The 22753-nt window shown below is 41.8% G+C and overlaps 1 protein-coding gene across 4 annotated transcripts in view; it reads left to right on the top strand.

The window, feature by feature from the left end:
• Positions 1–22753, top strand: part of LIN54 (lin-54 DREAM MuvB core complex component) — a 69256-nt gene that overhangs the window by 9927 nt on the left and 36576 nt on the right. For 2 of the 4 annotated variants that reach the window (XM_040966735.1, XM_040966737.1), the window contains exons 2-3: positions 11481–12196; positions 16386–16509. In XM_040966735.1, coding sequence (XP_040822669.1) covers positions 11513–12196; positions 16386–16509 — 808 coding nt within the window. In that variant the 5' untranslated portion in view covers positions 11481–11512. The remainder of the gene's footprint in view (positions 1–11480; positions 12197–16385; positions 16510–22753) is intronic. The other 2 variants (XM_040966739.1, XM_040966738.1) reach the window with 2 other exon arrangements.

The following is a 22753-nucleotide window of genomic DNA, read 5'->3' as shown; positions in this document are numbered from 1 at the left end:
GGCGCGGTGGCGCAATTGGTTAAAGGTCCTCGCCTTGCACGCCCGGGATCCCATGTGGGCGCCGGTTCTAATCCCGGCAGCCCCGCTTCCCTTCCGGCTCCCTGCCTGTGGCCTGGGAAGGCAGTCGAGGACGGCCCAGGGCTTTGGGAACCTGCACCCGCGTGGGAGACCCGGAGGAGGCTCCTGGCTTCGGATCGGCATAGTATCGGCCCGTTGCGCTCACTTGGGGAGTGAATCATCGGACGGAGGATCTTCCTCTCTGTCTCTCCTCTCTGTATATCCGCCTTTCTAATGAAAAAATAATAAAAAATAAATCTTTAAAAAAACAGAAACATCTTAAAAGAGAAACAGTAGGCAAAGCTACCACTGTATTTAGGGATTTTGGCATACCCTCTCAGTTGTTGACAGAATAGGAAAAATTAGGTAAGGCTATCACAGCTGAGTGGCATTATCAGCCAACTTGACCTAATTGACATTTATAGAACTCTCCCCTCAGCACCTGGAGAATACACATTCGTGTGCACAGCGCACATGGAACGTTCCCTTGGAAAGATGCACTGTGTTCTGCGTCGTAAAATACGTCTAATTTCAGATGTCAGAAATGTTGTAGACTAGCATGTTCTGACAATAATGAAACACAGTAGCAAATTAATAATGAGATAGCTAGGAGTTAAATATTTTGGGAGTTAAGTAGCACTCTTATTTTTCCCACATGTCAAAGTTGAGCCCACAAGGATAATAAAACTGTATCATCGCACAGCAGGCCCTTGACACCCGTACTGGAGCACCATTTTGGGCCTCAGCTGCTGTGCTTGCTCTCCGGATTCCTATCTGTGTTCCTGGGCAGACTGCAGATGGAAGTTCAAGTGCTTGAAACCTTGCCCCTCTGTGAGGGAGAGCAAGAGGGGACTCCTGGCCTTACCCTGGCCCAGTAGCAGACATCGCAACCATTTGGGGAGCAAACCAGCATATGGAAGATCTCCCACTTCGCTGTCTCTTAGCTCACTGCTCACCCTTCTTGTTTTTTTCTTTCTCTTTGAAATACATGTTTTTATCACTAAAATTAATGAAAATCATCTACAGCAATTTTGTGGGGGAATTTTTCATATTAAATGACTACTAGAGAAAAGCTTGAAGTCAATAATCTAAGCCAGAGGTTAACAATTTTTTTTTTTTGTTTTGTAAAAGATCAGATAGCAATCTTTTTAAGTTTTATTTTTGATGATATTTACATAGTTGAGAAGGATGCATGACCATGTGGACCACTGATTAGGGTGGGGAAGGTTGAGGAATTGGGGAACATGGATGACTGTTTCCATGTTTCTTCCTGTATCTGGGGGAAGGCGGAAGATAATGGGAGAAGCCATACCCAGCCTCCCAACTACATCAGTACTCAGTGTTGGGGGAAGCCACCCAGTATCATCCCAGGGTCCCCAGTGGGGAGCATGCTCCAAGGGTATTGCTCAAGTGGTTTTGATAGTTCTGAAATGCTGTTCATTTTGTTGCTCCAAGGATGAGGAAATCATTCCAATATCCATTGGCTGAGATAGTCCACTTTAGGGTCTCTACTTGTCCAGATACTTGCTGTCAGTGTCTGGCTGGAAGAGTTGTCCAATTTGTTCTGTCCTCCATCCTCTGCTATGCTATTAGATGCCCTCTGAAGGCCCCAGTGGAATGCCATATCCCCGTGTGCATCTGGGCATGCTGTCCACTGCACAAGCTTCAACAACTGAGGAGGCCCAGTTCTGACTCATGCACTCTATGGTCAGACCACAGGTCCTACGATTCTCCCCGTGGTTGGAGTTCTGAGACCAGCAGTTCAGGTGTGGGACTGGGGCAGGGAGGAGGTAGTTCCCAAAGAAACCTCATCTGAGGTGATCCCAGACCTGACTTCTATGTGTGCTAGCCAGTATGGGGTCTGGCTCAGTCTGTCATTCAAATCAGCCAACACATACACTGGTGGCTGCAGTTGCTGCCTCAGTTCTGTCTCAAGCGTTATCTCTTACGTAAACCAACCATACTGCAGCCTAGCCCAACCTGCCCACTACACAGTCAGCCCTCATGTACGTCAGTGGGAACTGCAACCCAGTCAGAGCGACCTCCAGTAACCCCACCAGGCCTGTCCAGCTCTGGTTCCTGCACATGACGGGATGTACAGCAGATTGGTCCAGTCTGTCCCACATCCCATGTGGCTTTTGCACGCATGAATGGATGCTGCTGCCTAGTTCAACCCAACTGACCCCACTGTCTAGTCCACATTTATGCTGGCAATTGCTCCTGCCTGTCCAGCCAGGGGCTACTCCCAGCCCTGGTTCTCATGTCAACCCAGAGGTTGACAATTTTTTTTAAGGGTCAGATAACAAATAATTGAAGTTTTGCAGGTCATTTAGGTCCACCACATGTTGAGCTTCTCCTGTCCACCACCCCCAGCCATTTAAAAATGTTAAAAAAAAAAAAAATGAGGACAAGTTCTTATTCTAGTTTGATCTGTAAGCTGTAGTTTCCTGAAATCTGATGTGTACTTTCATCTGAAGATTCTAGAAAATATCCAAATTAAATCCTAAACAGGCAGAAGAAGGAAAGTAAAGATAACAATCACTTAAGTAAAAATGGACAATTGAGAAAAATGATTGGTGCTAAGCATGGTTTTTTGAAAAGGTCACTAAGGGGCCCGGCAGCATGGCCTAGTGGCTAAGGTCCTCACTTTAAGCGCTCTGGGATCCCATAGGGGCGCTGGTTCTAATCCTGGCAGCTCCACTTCCCATCCAGTTCCCTGCTTATGGCTTGGAAAAGCAGGACAGCCCAGAGGCTTGGGACTCTGCACCCATGTGGGATACCCAGAAGAAGTTCCTGGATCCTGGCTTCGGCTCGGCATAGCATCAGCCGTTGTGGCTCAGTTGGGGAGTAAATCATCGGACGGAAGATCTTCCTCTCTATCTCTTCTCCTCTCTGTATATCTGACTTTCCAATAAAAATCTTTAAAATATTAATGTAATTGACAAGATGAAAGAAATGCCTTGTGATTGTCTCAGTAGTTGCAGAAAACATGTATGACAGAATTAAATATTCATTATGATTAAAAGAGAGAAAATACAGCCAACTAGAAATAGAAGGAAAGTTCCTCAAGCTGGAGCACCTATTAGAAACCCACCACTGTAGCCAAGGGATGAGATTGGGAGCAGAGCAAGGCCGTCCACCTTCCCTGCTCTTGGTCAGTATTTTCCTGGTGGTCCCAGCAAGCCAAGGACAGACAGATAAATGAAAGGAGACTGTGTAAAGATGATTAGAAAGGAAGGAATACAGGTGTTACTTGTATAACATGGATTACCTTTGTTGAAAATCTTTAGGAGTCTGTGGAGAAGCTAGAACTAATACTTGAACTGTTATAGACTACGTAAACACATCACAATTATTGATTTAATTTCTCTGTGTTAGCAATCAATTGGAAAATGGAAGAAGGAGCATTTATAGTAGCATTAAAAATGTGAAATACTTAGGGGTAAATTTATCAAAATATGTATATGCACTTGAAGTATGTAATGTCATTGAGAAAACGAGATATATAAGGGGTCTTCAAGAAATACATGGAGGGCCCAGCGCGGTGGCACAAGTGGTTAAGGTCCTCGCCTTCCACGCCTGGGATCCCATATGGGCGCTGGTTCTATCCCGGCAGCCCCACTTCCCTTCCAGCTCCCTGCCTGTGACCCGGGAAAGCAGTCCAGGATGGCCCAAAGCTTTGGGAACCTGCACCCGCGTGGGAGACCCGGAAGAGGCTCCTGGCTCCGGATTGGCGTAGCGTCGGCCATTGCGCTCACTTGGGGAGTGAATCATCGGATGGAAGATCTTCCTCTCTGTCTCTCCTCTCTGTATATCCGCCTTTCCAATAAAAAATAATAAAAATAAATCTAAAAAAAAAAAAGAAGTACATGGAAAAATGCATGGATTGAACTTTTTCATACCAAAATAAGTGTCTTTAATTAATCCTCTTGCAAATGAGGTGGTTAAAAAGGAGATTTACTTATTTGAAATAGCAACACAGGAAGTGGAGGCCTTGCATTCATTGGCTTACTCCCCAGAGGGCGGAACACTGCTGGGCCCGTCTGAAGCCAGGAACCTCTTTTTTTGTTTTAATTTTATTTTTTAATATCGTTTACATAGTTGAGGGATGCATGCCCATGTGGGCCTCTGATTAGGGTGGGGAAGGTCAGGTATGGAGGAAGATGATGGGACACATATTTCAATTTTTCCTTTTTTTTTTTCCTGTGTTTACAGAGGATGAGGGAGAGGGGGCCTCTGCTTGCTGTCAAAGTACACAAGCACCCCTGGGAATTGGGGGACATCATTTAATGACGCTTAGAGACCCCCACGTGGGGAAGAATATTCTGAGGGTGTTATTTGAGTGGTTTTGACAGTTCTGAGAAGTTGCCCTATGATTGAGAACATCTGTCCAAGGCCTGTGGTTGACCAGGTCCACCTTAGTGCATGCACGGACCCAGGAACATGCTGCAGAGCTTGGCCAGGAGTTGTCCAACTGTTCTGCTCTCCATCCTCTGATGAGGCAGTCAGCATCCCCTGGCCAGGTGCTTCTTCCGGGTCTCCTGGGTGGGCATAGCAACCCAATGCTTGGGCCGATTTCTTCTACCATTCCCAGGTGCATTAGCAGGGAGCTAGATCAAAAGTGGAGCAGCTGGGACTCAAAGCAGCACTTCTATGGGGTGCCGGAGTCACAGACTTAACCTGTGCCACTGTGCAGGGCGTGGAGCGCTTTTGTTTCCAAGTGGTATGTTCAGGGATGTAAATGTAGCAACTAGCCATACATGAAAGAGATAGTGCCTCCCGCTGATGCGTGGGGCAGATGTGCTGTTTTCTAGGGTCATGGATACCTGTCTGCAGGAAAACGGCAGGTTTGCTTGAGCCTATTAGAAATGATTCTGGTTCTCTCAGCTCCAGGTTCCTCTACTGCCATGCTCGATTCTGGCATTTGTGCCTTTGGGTGGTGATCCAGGCTGTGGAGAAATGGAGCCATACCCGTTCCTTGCCATGTTGTGAGTCAGAAGTCCTTTTTTCTCTGACTCAGGACTGCTGGGTCTTCCACCAGGGTCCAGGACACAGTGACAGGCTACTTTGTTGGCTTGCGAGAAGGTTGTCTTTTCTCAGACCCCCGTCTCCATTCTTGATGGTTCTGGCCTTGAGGCTGCGGGCTGAGACAAACATGTCTTTCTTAAAGAGGAAAGATAAGGCTAATGGCTATGGCGTGACTGGCAGCTGGGAGTGTATGTTCTCAGCCAGGTGTTGGGAAAGGGCAGTGGGGCTAAGGGGTGAGAGTTGTGCTGGTTGCATTTGTGCAGGAATGTTTAGAGGTTTACCCAAGAGAGTTGGCAGCTGCCAGCTGAATGATGGATACTCACCTCTGTGGCCCTGTTGAAAGGCAGTGTGGGGCCTAGTGCAACAGCTTAGTGGCTGAATCCTCGCCTTGCACGCCCTGGGACCCTATATGCTCAACTTCCCTTCCACCTTTTTGCTTGTGGCCTGGGAAAGCAAATAGAGGATGGCCCAAAGCCTTGGGATCCTACACCCAGAAGAAGCTTCTGGCTCCTGACTTCAGATTGGCTCAGCTATGGATGTTACGGCCACTTGGGGAGTACACCAGCGGACAGAAGTCTTTCCCTCTGTATCTCCTTTTCTCTGCCTTATCTGTCTTTCCAATTAAAATAAATAAATCTAGAAAGAAAAAAAGGCAGAGTGGCCATTGCTGCCTTTTCAGATCTCAAAGCTGCAACCCTGGGTTGGCAGTGAGGAGGGAGAGTTTTGGGTGAATTGGAAGCCTTAGAACTTTCGTTGGCTGTGCTGCAGTGGTGAGGTCTTGAAACTGAAGTAGTAAGAAAGCTTTCCTGGACTCAGCACGATAGCATGGTGGTTAAAGTCCTCGCCTTGAACGCGCCGGGATCCTGTATGGGCGCCAGTTCTAATTCCAGCAGCCCTGCTTCCCATCCAGTTCCCTACTTGTGGCCTGGGAAAGCAGCTGAAGACAGCCCAAAGCCTTGGGACCCTCCACCCATGTGGAAGACCCGGAAGAAGTTCCTGGCTCCTGGCTTTGGATTAGCTCAGCTCCAGCCATTGTGGTCACTTGGGGAGTAAATCAACGGATGGAAGATTTTCCTCTCTGTCTCTCTTCCTCTCTATATCTGCCTTTCCAATAAAAATAAATTAATTTAAAAAAAAAAAAAGAAAAAAAGCTTTCCTTACTAGGGTGAAGGCACATTCTACCCGTTTCCATCCTCCATGACCTCAGGTGCTTTAAGGAAGATGATGAGTAAAGAATTGGGTTGAGATCTCCCTGTTCTGAAGGAAACCGAAGACCTTAACCATGTTTCTGAGTATGCTGAGGATAATTTTAGGGAGGAGGAGGAGTGAAAAGTTTATGTCACTGTTTTGGATACAGGCACTCAAAGTCATCATGGCACCTCATTCTCTGATGCCAGAGAGCATCCAATCAACTGATGGGCTCGAGTAAGATTGACAGTAGGGAAAGGAGCTTGGGGACATTGTGTGTCGGGGAGTGCTCTTGTTTGCTGGTGTTGTGAGTTTGGAACACGTTTTGGAATGTGTAGTTGAGAGTGGTGTTTTTATATGGCTGGACTGAGTTCATAAGGGCTAGAAGGAATTCTGCTAAGGAAGAGCTGCACAGAAGTGCTGATACTTTGGGAGTCTCAAAATGCTAGTGATTACTTTTAATGATAAATTACTATAACAGTGAGTTTGCAGTATATGTATAGGACTCACCTAGCCCAGTGTGAATACTCAAGACCCAGTAGTTTTTTAGAAAAGTGACAAAGATTTTGGTAGACACTTTTCAAAAGAAGATACACTAATAGACTATGTACATGAAAAGGTGCTCAACATCATTAGTCATCTGAGAATTGCAAATCAGAACCACAGTGAGGTATCACTCACGCCTGCTAGAATGGCTTGACAGTACAACAGACCAACAAAAGGCTTGACAGTACAGTTGTCAACAACGTGCACGTCATACATTGCTGGTGGGTGTTTCAGGTGATAAAATAAAGAAAACTTTGAACTGGAATGTTCGTAGTATTCATAATTGTTGGGAACTGGAAATAGTCCACATGCCCATTGACAAGTGAATAGATAAATTGTGATACATTCACAGAATAGAATGTGACTCAGCAATTAAAAAAAAACGGAATAACAAGTACAGCAATAGAGTAAATCTCAAGGGGTGGAAGTCATGGTATTGTGGATTAAGCTACCACTTGGGACACCTGCGTCTCCTATCAGAGTGCCTCGAATCAAGTCCCTCCTCCACTTGTGATCCGGCTTCCTACTCACCTGGGAGGCAGCAAATGTGACTCAAGTACTTGGGTTCCTGGCTTCGACCTGACCTACTCCTTGCTCTTGCAGCCAGCCATTTAGAGGGAGTGAAGCAACAGATGGAAGATCTCTGCCTCTAACCCCTCTGTCTGCCACTCTGCCTTTCAAACAAAACACACAAAACTTAATAAGAAGTAGAGATTTCAAAAAGTACACTTACAGAAAAACCTTACTCTGTGATTCTATCAGGAATACATTACTCAGATAGTCCCTAGCTTATATTGGTTCGAATTCATCTTAAGATTGTTAAACTTTATGATAATGGGAAAGCAATACTCATTCAGTAGAAACTGTATTTTATTTATTTTATTTAAAATTTTTTTTTTAATTTAAAAGTCAGATATACAGAGAGAAAGAATCTTCCATCTGTAGGTTCATTCCCACATCATTGCCATGGGGTGTTTCTAAATGGAGTATTTAAGGTAGTTAAGAAATTAGGTACAGTAAGTACTTTTTTTTTCAGTACCAATAAGTCTTGATTTATTCAATGTTATTTTCCCAGGGAAAGGAGAAAGGGTGGGGAAGTCAGTATATGTGTTACAAGGTGATTAGAAAACAGGAAAGTACAGCAAAAATCATCCAGTACAGAAAAAAAAAATCAACCTTCAGATACACAAACCCCAAGGATGGGGTTCCCCAACCCCAGGAGGCTTAGTGTCCTGCAGGTTAGTAATGAGGAGACCTTGAAAGGAACAAGCTTTCCTACCCTCCCTCCCCATAAATTCAAGATTTCACACAAAACTTTGGTTTCTAGTGTAAGCATGGAGTTGCATTCATCCATCTCCTATCAAATAATCTTGTGGCCAGTTTGACTTAAGTTTCTTGCACCTGCATAAAAGTTCCTGCACCATAGTTCCCTTCTTGGTCTCCAAACTCCACTTCCCGCATGGAAGGTCCCCAGTAGCTTCTCTTCTTTAGGATACAAATGAAGTAGGCTTGATTCACCCAAAGACATCAGTGTTTTAAATTTTTGGCATGTGAATCACACATAAGGAAATGGCCTTGACTTGGGAGGTTGGGAACGAGGGATTCTTTTTAGGATTTTGGCATGAATCCTTTAGGGGTGTGGAGATACCCCAAGAATTTATGTGTTAAATGTGTAGGGTTTTCTTTTGTGGGTGGAGGAATGGAGAAGAGAGGAAGAGTAGGCATCACATTTTAAGAATAGGATGGGAGCGGGGAAAACACAAAAGGAAAGATGGTTTGAGATCCCCACTTATGTTCCAGATCCTTTGGCTTGGTGCAGAACCTTCTGTCAAAGCTGCTTTGGCTACAAAAAGAAGTTTGTAAATAGTACAACCCCGAAAGAACATGGAGAATTTTATTTATTTGTATTGGAAAGACGGATATACAGAGAAAAAGAGAGACATAGAGAAACACTGGCTCACCCCCAAAGTTGCCACAGTGGCCAGAGTTAAGCTGATCCGAAGCCAGGAGCTTCTTCTGGGTCTCCCACATGGGTGCAGGGTCCCAAACATTCTCTACTGCTTTCCCAGGCTAAAATCAGGAAGCTGGATGGGAAGTGGAGCAGCTGGGACATGAACCAGTGCCCATATGAGATCCCAGGCATGCAAGGCAAGTATTTAGCTACTAAGCTATCACATTGGGCTCTAGTAAATGCGTTTTTAACTTTTTTCTGGAATCATCAAGACTTGGCCCATTGTACATTGGGTAGCATCTGAATATGACTGCATTTATATGAAGTTCTAGAATGAATAAAAGTGCAAAATTAGCTCAAGGCTTTAGAACAAATGAGTGATTATATTAGGTAGCATTTTGAGATTGCATATTGTCTGTAAAGGAATAGACTTATGTTTTTCCTCCCTTTTAAAACACTGGTAGTGAAAAAGCATTATAATTTTGTTATTGAAATTAATAATTTTGTCATCTTACAACTTGCCTTTCATTGTCTTTGTGACCTTGATTGCTTCTCAGCCTTGTGGCTAAGATCAGTGTCTTTGTGACCTTGGACGAATTATTTAACCTTATCTGCAAAACAGAAATGATAATGGTACCTGCCTGAGATAAATGTTGTCATCACTGCTACCTCATTAATCAATGGTGATGGTTTATTTTGGTAGCAGTAGTATTTGCCAGCCTAATAAGTAATGATTTTCTACTCAAGTCCCTCTTAATCTTAAGGAGTGTTATATTTTATATCTTTTTTTTTTTTTTAGATTTATTTTTATTATTTTTTCATTGGAAAGGCGGATATACAGAGAGGAGAGACAGAGAGGAAGATCTTCCATTCGATGATTCACTCCCCAAGTGAGCGCAACGGGCCGATACTATGCCGATCCGAAGCCAGGAGCCTCTTCCGGGTCTCCCACGCGGGTGCAGGGTCCCAAAGCTTTGGGCCGTCCTCAACTGCTTTCCCAGGCCACAGGCAGGGAGCTGGAAGGGAAGCGGGGCTGCCGGGATTAGAACCGGTGTCCATATGGGATCCCGGGTGTGCAAGGCGAGGACTTTAACCACTTGCACCACCGCGCCGGGCCCTATATCTTTTTTTTAAAGATTTATTTTTATTATTATTTTTTTTATTGGAAAGGCGAATATACAGAGAGGAGAGACAGAGAGGAAGATCTTCCATCCGATGATTCACTCCCCAAGTGAGCGCAATGGCCGATACTATGCCGATCCGAAGCCAGGAGCCTCTTCCGGGTCTCCCATATGGGTGCAGGGTCCCAAAGCTTTGGGCCGTCCAGACTGCTTTCCCGGGCCACAGGCAGGGAGCTGGAAGGGAAGCGGGGCTGCTGGGATTAGAACCGGCGCCCATATGGGATCCCGGGCGAGCAAGGCGAGGACCTTAACCACTGCACCACCGCGCCGGGCCCATATTTTATATCTTAAAAAGGGGTGAAGGGCCCAGTGCAGTAGCCTAGTGACTAAAGTCCTCACCTTGTATGTGCTGCCATCCCGTGTCGGCACCGGTTCTAATCCCGGCCACTCCATTTCCCATCTAGCTCCTTGTTTGTGGCTTTACAAAGCAGACAAGGGCAGCCCAGAGCCTCGGGACCCTGTATCCACATGAGAGGCCTTGAAGAAGCTCCTGACTTTCTAATAAAAAGAAGAAAATTTCTTTTAAATGCTGTTTAAGTTCATTTAAAAAAAAAAGGCGGGGGAGAATCATGGATTAGGTCTTACAAGGTTCCTATGGCTCTTCAATATTTTCTGGGCAGATAACTTATTATTTAGTCTACCACAAACAAGATATTCTGTCTTTAATACATGAAAGTAATAGAATTGATTGCTTTATTGGAAATTCTGTTCACCTTTCAGCCAAAATCATTGCAGCTCTGATTTGTCTGTAGTCTGCTTTCCTGTTATGATCATTGCTTTTCTTCGTGAAGACTGACTCCATGCTTTTCAGGGGTGCCGAACCCCACTTTTTTTTTAACATTTTAAATGGCTAAGCAAAATTTGAGGATATTTTCCAAATGGAAATTTCCTTGATATGAAGATAGTTCCTCAAAGTTGGGTCAGAGTTGGGTCTGTTTGCTAAGATGGGTTACTGTAGAAACTTCTGTAGCATTCATTTAGATACTGAGTGTATTTTAATAAATGGAATAGTGCCCTGATTTTGAGACCTAGCTTAGGTGGTTTGAAGTTATTGTTCAATATGTTAATATATTAATTCTTATATCCTTGTGTGAATCTGCAATTTTGAAGCTTGTCAATGAAAGGGAAAGGAAAACTGGGAAGAAGTAAGATGATCAGCCTTATCAAAGATTGAAAAATGTGTGAGAAAACATTGGAAAGGTGATTTGCATGGTTCTCCGACTGGGCGTGGCCTGGGTGTGGCCTTGCTCGGGTGTGGACTGGGTGTGGCATTGCTTTGGGACTGAGATATAGTGAGTAAAAGGATATTTGCTTCTAGTTTTGTGTCCCCCATCATTTGATTTTCAGGTTCGTGAAAGTTGAGGATGTGTGAAAATGGTTGAACCCAAATGGACATCAGGAAAAGCTTTCATTCAGTTATGCATCCATTTAAAAAGCAGTTATTTTGTCATTTGCATTTTTCTTTGAATTTTTTTCTTAAATATGTTTTAAAGCCTTGTAACTGATTCATTTTTCAACTTTCATTGCAGCACCTGATCAACTTTCTAGCAGGAGAACGATCATGGAGGTGGTGCCAGCTGAGGTGAATAGTTTGCTTCCAGAGGAGATAATGGACACTGGTATAACTTTAGTGGATGATGATAGTATTGAGGCTGTTATTGTTTCATCCCCAATTCCCATGGAGACAGAACTGGAAGAAATTGTCAACATAAATTCTACTGGTGACTCTACAACCACGCCCATTTCCACGGAGCCAATCACAGTGTACAGTAACCACACTAACCAAGTTGCAGTCAACACCACAGTTACTAAAGCAGATTGTAATACCACAGTGAAACCAGCTTTTCAAAGTGGCCTTCAAAAACTTGGTGCTCAGACTCCTGTGACTATATCAGCCAATCAGATCATTTTAAACAAAGTATCACAGACATCTGATCTTAAACTTGGCCATCAGACCCTTAAACCAGATGGACAGAAGTTAATTTTAACAACTTTGGGCAAGTCTGGTTCACCAATTGTTTTAGCACTACCCCATAACCAACTGCCCCAGGCTCAAAAAGTTACAACTCAGGCACAGTCAGGAGATGCTAAGTTGCCACCGCAGCAGATTAAAGTAGTAACCATTGGAGGGAGGCCAGAGGTGAACCCTGTCATTGGTGTCTCGGCACTGACCCCAGGAAGTCAACTGATTAATACTACAACTCAGCCCTCTGTGTTACAGACCCAACAGTTAAAAACAGTGCAGGTAAAAAAAAAGGGGGCTTATTAATTAAAATGCATGTTAACACAGTCTAACTGATTTCTTAGTTGTGTTTGTAGAGTTCTTAATTGCACAGTTGTTTCTGAATTGTTTTGAATGTTTGAGTAATGGTGCGGGATTTTTTGCTTTTTTGATGTATCTGATGGTTGTGAATGAAAAATTTTGCCAGAAAATTTAGAACGAATTGAATTTTTATTGAAATTGCATATGGGTTTATATGGAGCCTTTTACTCATTTAAAATTACATTTTATTCTTAGTAATAGCTTAATTATAAGGATACGTTGATGGTATTAAAAAGCTAGACTTGCTGCAGGGCTATCAAAAAGTCATTCAGACAGTTATTATTATTATTACTTTTTCTCCCCCCAGTTAACAGATAGCCAAAGGTGAAGAAAATATTACAGCTCCTGAAAACTGGGGGCTGGTGAGAGTGCATGCTCGCCAGTGTGTTCCTGTTTTTGGGGGGTCGACTGTGTGTTATCACTCCTATTTGTAATATGAGCAAGACAATGATATATAATGGAGGATAACAGGTTTCAGAGTCCAAACGGGGTGTCAACTTCCCTCTGACTCCTAGACTAACCTTGGGAACTTCTTGGTAATTCTGAAGTTCTGACTTTTAAGATGGCTGTTTGATCATGATGAACTAGCCAGCGCCGTGAACTTCCAGGAACTGAGGGTCTCGCCACGTTGTACCTGTTTCTGTGATTAGGACTCTTCATCACAGTTGCCCTAAGGAGCAGAATGACCCACTATGACCAGGAAACAAAAATGCATTTCTTGCTTGGGAGAGTCGCCTTGTTGAAGAAAGGAGAAGGCATGAATGAGAAGTGAAGGAGGAGTAGGAGAGTTTAGGGGAAAATGAGCACTTTCAGCTGACAACAAGTAATATTTTGATTACTATGTTGGCAAAAGAATTAAAAAGTTATTTTTTGTGGGCTTTGTGTTTGACAACTTCATAGTTTGCAATTTGCCAAGTCAAATCTCAACCTTTAGTGCCCTTTTCCTTGGTGCTGCCTGTCATCAGTCACTGGTCTCTGGCTTCCTTTTCTTCATATTTGTGGACAGTTTCTTGAGTGAGATAGTCTCTCACATCAAATATCTTGTCCTTGGTTTTGAAGCTTATTTTGTATTGATGTTCCAGAGTTTACGTGGCTTTGGCAATATGGGTCAGAACACGTTCACAATGACCTGATAACATGAATCACATTTTTAATTTCATTGGTGAGAGCAATGTACATATGTGTACTTTTTATGATTAGTATACTTGTAAACCACTAATTTTCTATAATAATTCTGTAAATACTGGCAATAAAAAAACAAAAATTTGGGTCTCTTTATTGTTATTTTTTTTATAAAACTATTTCTAAATTTTAAAAAATAATTTGTTTTAAAAGAGAAACAAAAAAGTCCATTTAGAATATTGTTCTACTTGTCCGAATAATTTTCGGGCAACTTAGATGTTCCCATTCTGAAGGTAAACTGCGAAACTCTGAAATGCTGTATGTCTGGTTTCCCTTGCCAAACCACAGTGTTTCATTTGGTGTTACCTGGTGTATGTAATACTCTGTTTATTCCCTAAACAGTGCTCAGCATTGTCTTAGATTTAGTGAAGGTGTTGTGACTGCTGGGTGTGGACAGGTGTAAGAAGGAGGTCCATGTTGAGAAATGGAAGAAACGGGATCATTGAGGCCAGAGGCATTTAGAAAGGTTTAGTTGCTATAAATTCAAGATACATGAACACTGTCCCAGTTGTTATGTGCGTAGTATAAAAGAGTAACACATCATTAGCATCTGTGGAAACATGACTCCTCCTAGCTCCTACATCTCCCCAACCCACCAGACACGGCTTGCAGTATCAGAAGCTCGCAGTATCAGGAGCGCTCAGAAATGTTCATGGAAAAGCTGGAATTAAAAACCGGGGTTATTTTGGTGCAGAAATTCCTGAAGTCTACCCATAGCATTTTCATAGCATGCATGAGCTTGTCGAAGGTCACACATACTATTTGATGACACATTTAGCTACCTTATTGTAAATTTGTTTTTCATTTTTGTCTTAAACTTCTGGTTGAATAAACCTGTTGCAAATCAGTTTTTATAGTTTGTAGTGATGTTGCTCTAGAGTAGTTTAGAATTCAAAATGCAAAAAATCATGGTTTTTTAGTGGAACTGGAAATTATTAAGTTTCAACAGAGCTCTCTAAAGAAATGTAACCACAAAGGCAAGATGAGAGCATCCATTTGAATAATTAATATAATTTTAGTTACACTGTTCATGTTTTTCTCCTTCTTGGTATCTGTTTATGTAATCAGATGGTTATACCACTCAACAAAAATGGGGAAACAGCTGTCTTATTGGAAAGGCAGATTAACAGAGAGAAGGTGAAATTGAGAGATCTTCCATCGCTGGTTCACTCCCCAAGTGGCCACAACACCTTAACCTGAGCCAATCCAAAGCCAGGAGCCAGGAGCTTCTTCTGTCTTTCACATGGGTGCAGGGTTCCAAGGCATTGGGCCATTTGCTGCTGCTTTCCCAGGCCACAGGCGGGGAGCTGGATGGGAAATGGAGCAGCCAGGATGAACCTGAACTGGTTCCCGTAAGTGATCCTGGTGCATGCAAGGCAAGATTTAACCACTGTATTATCATACCAGGCCCCAACAGTTCAAACTCTTTATCTCTATGGCTAAGGTTATTTTTTCTGGAGATGGACTTCTGGGAATATTGATACTTCTGACTGTTGAGGTTGTTAATTATATTTAAATATATGTGTGTGTGTGTGTTTGAATTCTGTCTTTAGAATTTTGGGTTTGTAAACACATGTGAAAACTAATAGTTTCCCTTTATGTTTACTTAAATTGGTGTAATCTTTCTAAAATATAATTATGGATTTATTTGAATATGTTATAATTTTTAAGCTGGTATTTTGTGATATAGTAATGAGCCACTTTTTGGTGATTTGTATTTCATGTGCATTTTGTTTTGTCCATAATATATTCTGAGTGTAAGAAAATAATCTGGATATAGCATTGTGTCTGTTATTTAATTTAATTTGTAATTTGAGCACATAGTACTAATGTATTGCATTATTCTGTGATCTGTGATAGCTTCTGGAGTATTTCTTTTTTTGTTTTTTGATTTAAACTTTAAGAAAATTTGCCTCTGGTGTCTTTTTGCTGTTCAAGTAGGTAATTTTTTATTCGTTTAAATCTTGTTCCTAGTAGTAGTAACTTTCTCGATGTTCCTATATTTCCTATAATAGTATGTTTTATTTCCTATAATAGTACCCTTCTCAATGTTCCTATATTTCCAGAGATAAAATTAATGTTGAATGTCCTTCAGAACTTGGAAATTCTATGACTTTTTAAATCAGAGGTAAATTTTTGCTTCTGACTTTTAGAAGAAGCTATGTCTTTGCATTATGTTGACAGTTTCAACATAAAAATATTGGTAATTCTGTATTTCCTGACTTGTGGAAAATTTTAGTTTGGGTCAAAAATGTGCCAGTGTAATTTCAGTTTGAAGGTAGACGAACTGCAGGCCCTCTTTTGAAGGAGTTGAAAGTATAGTAACCAGGATTTTTGTAAACAGCATCTCAGAACCTTGCCCTCTATAACAGTCTTCGTTCTGCAGTGCTTGTTTCTTTGCATCCTGGGCTTTAACTTGCAGCATGCTTCCTTTATCTACTCCTGATATATAGAGCTAAAGCTGAGAACCTAATCATAAGCCAGTCTCTAGTTATTTCATTTGTTTTTTGCATCCAGTGACCAGTGTAACTGTATGTAGGTGGTCTGTCATTTATACTTTCTTAACTTATTCTTTCAGTTTTTTTATTACCAAATAATTTGCTGTTTTGAAAAAGAGATAATGCTGCTGTGCCATAATGTTTTATTACTAAACATTAATTTGATTTTCTTCACTTGTATCTACCCAAGAAACTAAAAGGAGGACTTATAATAAAAAGCAAAGGTGCAGGTCAGTGTGGCGTTGAGAATGTGATCAGTCTGATAATTTAATGGATGCATTTTAAGAATTTTTAACATTAACACATAGATATATTTTGTTAAATGAACTGATTTCATATGGACTTTTTGTCTAAATCTTTTTTTTCTAATTTTGATTGAAAAGATGTTTTTATTGATGCACCTGGTCTTCATAGTTATTTGTATGTTTCAGATTGCTAAGAAGCCTCGAACACCAACTTCTGGCCCAGTAATCACGAAGCTGATCTTTGCAAAACCAATTAATAGTAAAGCAGTTTCAGGACAGACAACTCAAGTATCACCACCAGTCATTGCAGGTTATATTTCTTTATAGTTTACTCAGCTATATACTTACCTTGCTTTTAGGCTTAAAAGTAGCCATTCTGCCACCTTAGAAATGTTTGAATGCAATAATAGCTTATTATAAATCAGACTAGTTTGTAAGAAATGTTATTAAATGAATGCTTCATGCAAAATGTTTTATCTCAAAATCAGCCCATTACTTTAGTCATCTTAGAGTTTGGGTAGAGATTTACCGTAAGTGTGGCAAAGTTTAAAATTGTGCTGATACTAATTAATATTCGTGTTACATTTACTTTGTGTCAAGTGCCATTCTTAACTCATGACATGTAGTTGTTTACATAGTCCTCTGGCGATCCTGTGAGGTGGATGGCTGCCTTTATATGTTCCATCCTACAATTTGAGTTTGAAATCTCTGATTCATTGATTCTTCTACTTTCTCATTAAGAATCACTTCCTTCTGTTCTGAAATTCTTTGTCAGTGTGGAGGTCATGACTCATCATGGTTACTCCCTTGCAAACGCCATTTGATTCTCTTTGCTCTGTATTGTAATGGCTTATTTTTTTTTCCTGGCAAGCAGCTATACAAATAGTTCTGTTCCTCTAGGAAAATCACAAAGCCATGGTGACTGTTCTTTAATTCAGAGCTATCCTAACATTTGCTGTTTGCCAGTTACATGACTGTTGCTAGTTTTCAATATTCTAAAAGCTTTTGTGGAAGCATCTGTGAATGGTAAACTGTTGACTTTCATTATGCTCATTCCCCATGGCTAGAATGTATATTTTGATGAAGTTTCTCTAGATGTAAACTTAATATGCTGCCATAAATGGCTGTACAATACTGATAATAGGTAACTCTGAAGTCAGTGACAATGACTTGTCATATTCCACAGTCTTCTCCTTTTAGCCAATGAAAGAAGAGCTGGAAAGGTAGTAGTAAGGGGCAGTGTTCAATGAGTGAGAGTTCTCTTTCTTTTGAGGTCCTCAAAAAGAAGTAGAGGATGCAGGAAGGAGACTGTTTTGAGGGCTGTGGTGGTGGCCATGGATGGCTCAAAGGAAAGATGGGAATGGATTTTGGTTTGGATCTGCTTTATGGGCTGCCAAGGAAAAGAGACTTGAAAGTTGAATGAAAAAGAGGCTGCCAGTCCCGTGGGAGTTTCTGAGTAGCTGCAGGCAGTTAGATGGGAAGTGATGCCTTAATGTCATTTTCTTTACTGTTTTCTGGGTTTGAGAATTTCTGTTACATTTCACTAATTGTTATTATTTAGTTCAGTTTGGAAGGATAATTCCTACTTTTAACTCCTTCTTAGGAGTCTTTTAAATTCATATAAGCCAGATTTTAAACTGCAAAAGTAGCTGTCCTATTAAATTATATCACAAGTAGATTCCATCAAACATATGTTGTAGCTAAAGCACTCTTTCAGAGTGCTTTCAACAGTTTTTTCATGACTTTTGGTCTTGAATTTTTTGTGTGTGTTTTGATCAAGATGAACTTCTATTGTGCACAATTATTTTTCTAAAAATACAAATCTGATCTGGTCCCAACCCTTGCTTAAAATGTTCTTGGGCTTATGCATTTCTTGGCTTCCCTAACTCAGTTTGAACAACAAATCCCAGTACTCTCTTAGCATTCAGAGTGTTGATGATCTAATCATACTTTTTAAAAAAATATTTATTTACTTTTATTAGAAAAGCAAATTTACAAAAAGGAGAGACAGAAAGATCTTTCATCTGCTGGTTCACTGCCCAAATGGCTGGAGCTGAGCTGATCCGAAACCAAGAACCAGCAGCTTCTTCTGGGTCTCCCACTCAGGTGTAGAGTCCCAAGGCTTTGGGCCATCTACTGCTTTCCTAGGCCACAATAGGGAACTGAATAGGAAGTGGAGCAGCTGGGACATGAACCTGGTCCCATATGGGATTCTGTTGCTTGCAGGGTGAGGATTAGCCAATTGGCCCATTACACTGGGCCCTAATGCATACTTTTTCATTCCCACGTCCTGTCAGCTCCATATCACTTGATAGATCATTTCCTCTCATGAGCTGGGTCTTGTCTCTTTTCCCTTCACCTGGGATTTCTTTCTCTGTGTTCCTCAAGTTAACCCTTTTACATTTTGGGTTACCCGTCTTGGGAATTTTTGACTCTGTGGTAGTCAGGTACTGTTCCTTCAGTCATTTCCTGTGTGTTCCCATAAAACTTGATTATGCTTAGCACAGAGTTGTCTTTAATTAAACTTTTAAATTTCGTACTAGCTTTTAACCTTCAGTCACATGCTTGGCTTTTCTTGTTTGACTCCTATGGCACTTAAGATCTTTCTTGATGGCGATTTGCCAACTACTTCCTCCTCCAAAAAATGATTTATATGTTTTTAGTAAAAAATTATACATAACAAATTGGACACTTTTAACCATTTGCAGGGGTGTCATCCAGTTGCATTATGTCTGTTCACATTATCGTACAGGTAGCACCACCGTCTATCTCCAATGCTTTTTTCATCTTGCGAGGCTGAAATCCTGTACTCTGTAATCAGTAATTCCCTGAACTGCTGATTCCTAGCCTGTGGCAAGCGCCACTGGCCTCTCCGTCTCTCTGGGTCCTTTCCCTCATATAAAGGTAGTATAAGGGTAGTCATATCGTTTTCATTCTCTTATGACCTACTTACTTCATTCACTATATGTCCTCAGGGCTTACACTTGTTATAGCATGGGTCAGAATTCCCTTCCTTTTTAAAAGGACAGTATTGTGCAAAGGTACTTCTTTTCTTTTTTTTTTTAAGATTTATTTATTTTTATTACAAGTCAGATATACAGAGAGGAGGAGAGACAGAGAGGAAGATCCTCCATCCGATGATTCACTCCCCAAGTGAGCGCAACGGCTGGTGCTGTGCCGATCTGAAGCCAGGAACCAGGAACCTCTTTCAGGTCTCTCACGCGGGTGCAGGGTCCCAAAGCCCTGGGCCATCCTCAACTACTCTCCCAGGCCACAAGCAGGGAGCTGGATGGGAAGTGGAGCTGCCAGGATTAGAACCGGTGTCCATATGGGATTCCAGCGTGTTCAAGGCGAGGACTTTAGCCGCTAGGCCATGCTGCAGAGCCCGCAAAGGTACTTCTAAAAGTTGATCGATACATGGAATTTAGAGGTCAGTTTTAGGGCAGGAGTTTGGCCCTGCTGTTGGGATGATGGTTTAGACCCCTGGATTCAATGGCTGCCTCTGGCTCCTGGCTCCAGCATCCTGCTGATTCAGAACCTGGAAATTGCACTGAGGGTTAAGCCATTGGGTTCTTGCTGCCTGTATAGGACACCCAGATTGGATTCCTGGCTCCCAACTTGGACCTGGTCCAGTCTCAACTGCCATGGATGTGTGGGACACATGCCTTTTTTAAGAACCCCCATTGTACTGTGTTATGGTGGCTCTTTCTTGCTGTGTTTCACTCCCTCCCTGACTTTGTTCCTCCTGCCCTTCCCACCTGCTTTAGTTGCTAGTGCAGTTTCTGGCACTGAGGTGTGGTTCCATAAATGTCTCTGCCTATTCATTTGTCTGCATCATGGAGGCAGAGTCGTGATAGGGAAAGGTCGTCATTGTAGTGATTTTCTGTGTGATACTTGATATGGGAGTTACTTGTTCATCTTGTTTCTATAAAAGATGAGAATCAGCTATCTCACAAGTTCTTTGAGATACAGAAACTTCCATTCTCAGAGCTCCCACGGTCACAGGTTGCTTCGTGGGAGCAAGCTGCATCCTCACATGGAATTAATTAATCTTTTACAAATATGTCCTTGTTCAAAGCCGCTAGCTGCCTGCCTCAGCTTATTCTGTCCAACTAATAACTGTTTCTGTTTGGGTTTTTGAGAGGCAGGAAAGGGGAGGGGAGACAGAAAGAGAAAGAAAGAGCAAATAAATGCCTGTAGTGACTGGGGTTAGGCCAGGGCTGAAAGCCAAGAGCTGAACGCAAGTTTCTTATGTGAGCGACTTGGACCCGACCATTTGAGCCATCAACCTGGCCTCCCACGGTCTCCTGGATTCTGGAATCAGGAGCCCAAGTCCAGATGGAGCCCAGAAGTTCAGCCATGGGACCTGGGCATCCTGCTTGGTGTCTTCACTGCTAGACTGTGGGCCTTCCCCAGTTGGTCTCTCTTCATTCTTGGATAATACCTGACAGTAGAATTAGAAAAGTTTGATGAATTGAGTTAAAGATGAAGTAGACTTAGCTTGCATACTTGCTTGATGTGAAGTTCAATAAGATCATCGGAAATGCTATGGGAGATGGAAACCAAGAAGTCCCTTCACAAAGGGGAGCCGCCTCCTTTTCAAGAACGGGAGATGTTGGAGGAATCTGCGACACCATAAATACTGTGGCTAGAACTGACTTGTATGATAGTGTGGCACTTGTCATGGTGATATCCTGCATGTTATCACAAGGAGCCTCTCTCTCCCAAATTCAACAGCTGATTAGGTTTTTTTTCTTCATTTTGGTTTAGTATAGTTACAATCACAAATTAATTTTTTTAACAGATTAAATTTTTAGAAAAACAAAAGAGAGTTTTAGTTAGGTTTTGTTTTGAGATTTATTTATTTATTTATTTATTTGAAAAGGCAGATTTACAGAGAGAAGGAGACACACAGAAAGATCTTCTATCTATTGGTCCACCCCCCCAAGTGGCCACAATGGTCAGACAGTACCAATCCAGAGCCAGGAGCCCTGGCCCTCCTCTGTATCTAATGTGTATGTGCAGGGTCCCAAGGACTTGGGCCATCCTTTGCTGCTTTCCGAGACCATAAGCAGGGAGCTGAATGGGAAGTGGAGTAGATGGGACATGCCTACATGGGATTCTGGTGTGTGCATGGCAAGGAATTAGCCATTTAGTCATCGCACTGGGCCCTGTTTTGTTTTTGATAATGGAACTTGTTTGTGTTTAAAATGCTTTTACCTTAAGTGACATTTTCTGATACCATTTATACTCGGGGATTGAGGATTTTCTTTATGAATATTTGCGGAAAGGCAATGAAATACCTGACAACTAGAATTGATGAGCTTTTATTGATCAGCATCCTTGTTGGTATGATAACATCTTAATATACTGGTTGTAGAAGCCTTCTCTGATAGGCATGCACTTTGGAAACCAGAATAAACATACTTGTCCCTTTAGGCAGGCCTGCTGCTTCAGGCTGGCTTTGTAGGATGATCGATGTAGATTCATTCTGTTTCTACAGAATGATTTATGATATATTCAAATAAAAAACCAGAATATTCATCTGAAATTCATCAAGGAATATATAGATGCACACACAAATTCATGTGATCATGTGCCAGAAAGACATTTGGAAAATTACATTCAGAATATTTTTTTAATTCACAAATGAGGATAAAACTTGATTTACTTTAAAAATAAACTATATTTGGTGTTATTATCAAATATCTCAGAAGCTGTTGGATACTAATGCCGTGTTTTTGTCTAGAAAGAAAATTCTTTCTGTTTCTCCCTCTCCACCCAACCCCTACACCATTCATTCTTGTGTGTGTAAACTAAGTCAAAGCATTTACAAGTTAGTTTGGAGATAATTTAGTTCTCTTTGTATTCCCCCTTTTTTTTTTTAAGATTTTATTATTTTTATTTGAAAGACCTGGTTATGGAGAGAAAAAGTGAGAGGTTTTGCATCTGCTGGTTCACTCCCTAAATGGCTACAATAGCCAGGTTGGGCCAGGACAAAGCCAAGAGCCAGAAGCTTCATCCAGGTCTCCCATGTTGGTGACAGAGACCCAAGTACTTGGGCCATCTTCCTTCTGCTTTTCTCAGGCTATTAGCAGGAAACTGGATTGAAGTAGAACAGCCAGGACATGACTCATGCCTATATGGTATGCCAGCATGGCATGTGACAACTTTACCCACTAAGTCATAATGCTATTTTTTTTTTTTAAATTTATGGTTTAGCTGCATAGGTTCTAGTGTTTCCCTAACCCCTCCTCAAATTCCCAACCCCAACTGATTTTCCCACTATTATTACAATAGTAGAGTCCTTCATAAGTAGTCATATGCCCTTTATTCTGCTTTTTAAGTTAAACAAGTTTTGTTGAATTTATACTTCATGATTATCTATATGTCCATTATGGCTTCCAAAGAGAGCTCTTATTTACTGCTCCTTGGGGGCACTGTGCCAGTCACTCCGTAGCTGAGAGAGGAGCCCCTGTCTCAGGCAGCTCTGGGAGGTCCTACATAAAGGGTTGATGCTTTGGCTCAGGTTTTAACCCAACATGTGTCAGGGC

Source organism: Ochotona curzoniae, unplaced genomic scaffold, assembly GCF_017591425.1.
Source record: "Ochotona curzoniae isolate NIBS_2020 unplaced genomic scaffold, NIBS_Ocur_1.0 scaffold_4506, whole genome shotgun sequence".
Taxonomy (NCBI): domain Eukaryota; kingdom Metazoa; phylum Chordata; class Mammalia; order Lagomorpha; family Ochotonidae; genus Ochotona; species Ochotona curzoniae.
Note: the sequence above shows the minus strand (reverse complement) of the source record. Positions and strands in the feature narration are given on the sequence as shown.